The 5,156-nt window shown below is 47.9% G+C and overlaps 1 protein-coding gene across 1 annotated transcript; it reads left to right on the forward strand.

Moving 5' to 3' along the window:
• Positions 1-3,531: 3,531 nt before the first annotated feature.
• Positions 3,532-4,518, forward strand: LOC308288015 (protein SEC13 homolog; the record flags this gene model as incomplete). Its single annotated transcript, XM_080729361.1, has 1 exon — positions 3,532-4,518. The coding sequence occupies one exon, from the start codon at positions 3,532-3,534 to the stop codon at positions 4,516-4,518; it is 987 nt and encodes a 328-aa protein (XP_080585487.1).
• Between the last annotated feature and the right edge of the window lie 638 nt (positions 4,519-5,156).

The following is a 5,156-nucleotide window of genomic DNA, read 5'->3' on the forward strand; positions in this document are numbered from 1 at the left end:
AGGCTACTAAATAAATTGTTACTTTACACCAGTGGGAGGAAGCGAGTACATGGGTGGAGGGTTGGGCAACTTTTAACCATGACAACCACAGCCCTGGATGTCATCACGCATTTCATTCAGGGCCTTCTATGGGCTCAGATTTATTACTGAAATCTCCCCAAGCTGCCCTGGTTATCACTAGTGTTTATGTTATTACTTCAACATGTTTCAGTTAACCTAACCTTGAAACACTCCAGTTCAAGTGCGAGGATGGGCCTGTTTTGCTTGTGGTGGAGCCCCCATGCAGCATTGAAGTCTGAAGATGACGCATGCCCTGCTCCCTGGTACGGCTCTCAGGACAAATCTTTCATCGCCTGCCTGTCTCTTTCTCTCTCGCTCGAGGGCAGTCGCCGGTCGGGTCAGGACGGCCCTCGATGTTTGAGCTCTAATGTATGAATATTTGACATTGTGCCTGCAAGTTATCCGCCTTCCTCTGTTCTTTACCCGTATGACTCTATTCTTGGAAACTGTAAACAGTTGTGAGCTTAAATAAATAAATCCCCCGTTCTATTGCTCCTGTAAACTTGTGATGTGACAATAAAGGTGAAGTTGAATTGTTGACATTTCTATGGTGCTTCAATGAGAAAATAATACAACAGGTTTCTGTGTTGTTGTTTTATTTGGGAGAAATCTATGCTGCAGAGAACCAGACTATTATTCATTGTGGAGTGTCCACATTTCAAGTGGCCTCCCCAGACAATGTAAAACAAGGAGAAAATACTCATTATGAAACTAAAAATGGAATCCTTTAGACTAGCTCACACCCAAGCCAGAAGTAGTATGCTAATTCTGTGTCACTTGCAGGAGAGAGCTATAGGCCTACTGTACTCGATTGCACAGCACATTGTGCAAGGAAAATAGCTGACATACTTGTGAAATCAACTGTAAATCATATGTAACCAATGCATTATATACATACTGTATGCAGATTATATTATTAAATCCTTCTATAAATTCACAAAAAGTGAGTGAATGAGTTGAATGTATCTATCCTCCTCGCATCTCGAGAAGCGTCCAAACAATCGACTTCAAACGTGGTGCATATTGCGGAGGACCCGAAGATTGCGGTGCATGGCCGGCATGGCGTTGGTCAGATCAGCGTTTGTCCAGAACTGAAGATCAGACTGCTATGCCCATATATAGGCATTGATTGGTTGTGCATAATCACTGATCTGACCAATATGCCCATATTTGGGCCTCTCCATAAATCGGCATGGGCATAAAAGGGACAAGGACAGACAGACAACAGTCTAGTAACAACAATGACACAGTCCTTTTATACCAGCTTGCGCCTCGTGGACTAGCCTTGTGGAGCAGTTTAGTGGCCTTGTGGAAACCACTGGGAACTAAATTCCGTCTACCATTTATATAACTAGAAGCTCGGGCGGCCCAGCGTCTAGTCGGCGACCTGGCCAACTCGGGAACGATGTAAATAGAGAATGAATGCCCCGCCCTTTAATGCAAACCACATTATACCTGTTGTCATAGGACCCGTTTTGACCATCTGTTTGCCTGTGTCCATTTATGCCCATATATGGAGATATCTGTATCTGTCTGTCTGTCGGCGTCCATTTTATGTCCATATATGGAGATCACTGCAGATATAGTTCTGGGTCCATTTTATGCCCATATGCCCATATATGGAGATATCTGTCTATTTGCGTCCATTTTATGCCTGCCCCACCCTTTAATGCAAACCACAATATACCTGTTGTCGTAGGACCCGTTTTGACCATCTGTTAGCCTTTGTCCCCACCCTTTAATGCAAACCCCAATATACCTGTTGTCATAGGACTCGTTTGGACCCTCTGTTTGCCTTCTGTTAGCCTTTGTCCCCACCCTTTAATGCAAACCCCAATATACCTGTTGTCATAGGACCCGTTTTGACCATCTGTTTGCCATTGTCCCCTTATGCCCATATATGGAGATCTCTGCACACACAGTACCGGTTGCGGAAAACTCTGATGTCAGACATCAGCTCCGCATTCGGGGATTCATTTTATGCCCATACCCCTTATGCCCATATATGGAGATCTCTGCACACACAGTACTGGTTGCGGAAAACTCTGATGTCAGACATCAGTTCCCCATATATGGAGATATCTGTATCTGTCTGTCTGTCGGCGTCCATTTTATGTCCATATATGGAGATCACTGCAGATATAGTTCTGGGTCCATTTTATGCCCATATGCCCATATATGGAGATATCTGTCTATTTGCGTCCATTTTATGCCTGCCCCACCCTTTAATGCAAACCCCAATATACCTGTTGTCATAGGACCCGTTTTGACCATCTGTTAGCCTTTGTCCCCACCCTTTAATGCAAACCCCAATATACCTGTTGTCATAGGACCCGTTTGGACCATCTGTTTGCCTTCTGTTAGCCTTTGTCCCCACCCTTTAATGCAAACCCCAATATACCTGTTGTCATAGGACCCGTTTTGACCATCTGTTTGCCATTGTCCCCTTATGCCCATATATGGAGATCTCTGCACACACTGTACCGGTTGCGGAAAACTCTGATGTCAGACATCAGCTCCGCATTCGGGGATTCATTTTATGCCCATACCCCTTATGCCCATATATGGAGATCTCTGCACACACAGTACTGGTTGCGGAAAACTCTTATGTCAGACATCAGTTCCGCATACGGGCATTCATTTTATGCCCATATATGGAGAACGTGGGAAGAATGGTTTAGAGATACTCGGATTACATACATACATACACATTCACAGAGATTTTTTGTTGACTCATGTGGCGTACGTGATGTCAGAGCCTTTTATGAAGTGATGTCACAATGAGTCAGCGCTTCCTCCGGAACAGCCTGATGTCAACAATCAGCTCCGCATAAGGAGATTCCGAACGTTTCGCGCCGGTTTCGGAAAACCGCGAGTCGGGTCGAGGCCCGGCACTGCACTCCGCGCGGCGGCGGGGAACGCGCGTGCCGAATCTGAAGCCGGTGGGACGAACGGTTCTCGAGATACGCGGATTACAAACAAACAAACAGACAGAGATTTGTCGCATTTATAGATAGATAATAATATAAATAGTAAGATATAATATCTAATAATAAATACATTCAAACCTGTTCTTCTGCTTTTTAGCCATATATGGTAAAAATTCTGGAGATTTTGGCACTGGATGATGTCATCGGCTGACTATCTGTAGATCAGCTTTGCAAGCTGGTAATAATACTATTCATCTGAACAGATTCCTAGGGATTTCCAGATTCGGCTAGGATTCAATTGTGCTCAATTTGCCGTAGTAGAAAGAACAATAGGCATTGTCTTCCCTGATTGGTCAACCCTAACCAATCAGCTTTGTGGATTAGCAATCTGCGTGTGTTGTATATAAGTAGTTGTGCAAAAGTACAATTCAGTTTCCTGCTTGGCCACTTAAACCAAATAGGACGTCCGTTCATTTAAATACGACGGGTACGACGGGAAGTTCTGAGGATTTATTGATTGAAAGTGTCTCCTAACCAAGTCATGAATTCGGTCATCAACACGGTGGACACCCTCCACGAGGACATGATCCACGACGCTCAGATGGACTACTATGGAACCAGACTGGCCACCTGTTCCTCTGACCACAGCGTGAAGATCTTTAATGTAAGGAATGGAGGGCAGATTCTGGTGGCGGACCTTCGAGGCCATGATGGTCCCGTGTGGCAGGTGGCATGGTCCCATCCCGCGCACGGCAGCCTCCTGGCATCCTGTTCCTACGACCGCAAGGTCATCGTTTGGAGAGAAGGAGAAAATGGAACGTGGGGCAAGATGTACGAATACACAGGACACGAGTCATCAGTGAACTCGGTGTGTTGGGGTCCCAATGACATTGGTCTGATCCTGGCCTGTGGGAGCTCCGACGGTGGCATTTCCCTGCTCACGTTCTCTGGAGACCGGCTGTCGGACGTCAGAAAGATCGGTGGCGCACACGCGACTGGCTGCAACACGGTGAGCTGGGCTCCGGCGGTGGTCCCGGGCAGCCTGATCACTCAGCCGACGACGGCACAGACACCCAACCATGTGAAACGCTTTGTCTCTGGCGGCTGCGACAACCTGCTCAAACTATGGAAGGAGGGGGAGGACGGCCAATGGCGGGAAGACCAAACGCTGGAGGCTCACAGCGATTGGGTGAGAGACGTGGCCTGGGCTCCGTCCATCGGCCTGCCTGGCAGCACCATCGCCAGCTGCTCGCAGGATGGTCGGGTGTTTATCTGGACATGTGACGACCTGACGGGGAGCTCCTGGAAGGTCAAGCTGCTCCATAAGTTCAACCATGTAGTGTGGCACGTGAGCTGGTCCGTCACCGGTCACATCCTGGCCGTCTCTGGAGGGGAGGACCAGGTAACTCTGTGGAAGCAGTCCATAGACGGACAGTGGGCGTGTGTCAGCGACGTCAGCAAGGGTCAAGGAGCTGTCCCCTCTGCAGTGGTGGAAAGTAACGAAGTACTTCATCCGAACAAGGCTTGACGGACAACTGAGTGCATCGGTGTATGTGGACTTCTTTCTACATGTACGATAGACGTTCAGAATGCCACTTGAATGGCAGCTAGTTCTCCTGGGTCCAAATCGTCAAAGATTGTAGCCAGCCCAACCCTAGACTGCCACAAGGCCACTGGCAGTACGCTGCTAATCAACTAGGCTTGTGATCGATCAAACCAGGGGAAAAACTAAAATGCTGGAAACCTTGAACCATGACATATTCACTTACTACAGTGGCCCTGTGTGCAATGTTGCACTGCACAGAACATCTGGGAGAACAAAATGTAGTGATACTGTGGCAGTGGGGAATGACGTGTATTCCTTAGGAAATAGCGACCGTAAGCAACGCTACGGCAACGGCAGATGACAACGGTAAACGGAAATGATCCACGCTCGATAGATAAACCTGCCGTCGCCCCAGCCGTCTCTACTACGGCAGAAGGTCCCTTCCCACGTAGCACCTACTCCGTCTGCTGCGTGTACGCGTCGCCATGGGAACCAAAGCGTTCAGTGAAAGGGGTGGGAACCAGTCGCCGCCGAGGCTTTGCTTAACCATTTTGATCGCTACGGCGATTACGTCATAGCAGCCATAGTCCGCCTGGCGTTGCTGTCCTGAAAATCATCTG

This window comes from Nannobrachium achirus, assembly GCF_963921795.1.
Source record: "Nannobrachium achirus genome assembly, chromosome: 7".
Classification (NCBI taxonomy): Eukaryota; Metazoa; Chordata; class Actinopteri; order Myctophiformes; family Myctophidae; genus Nannobrachium; species Nannobrachium achirus.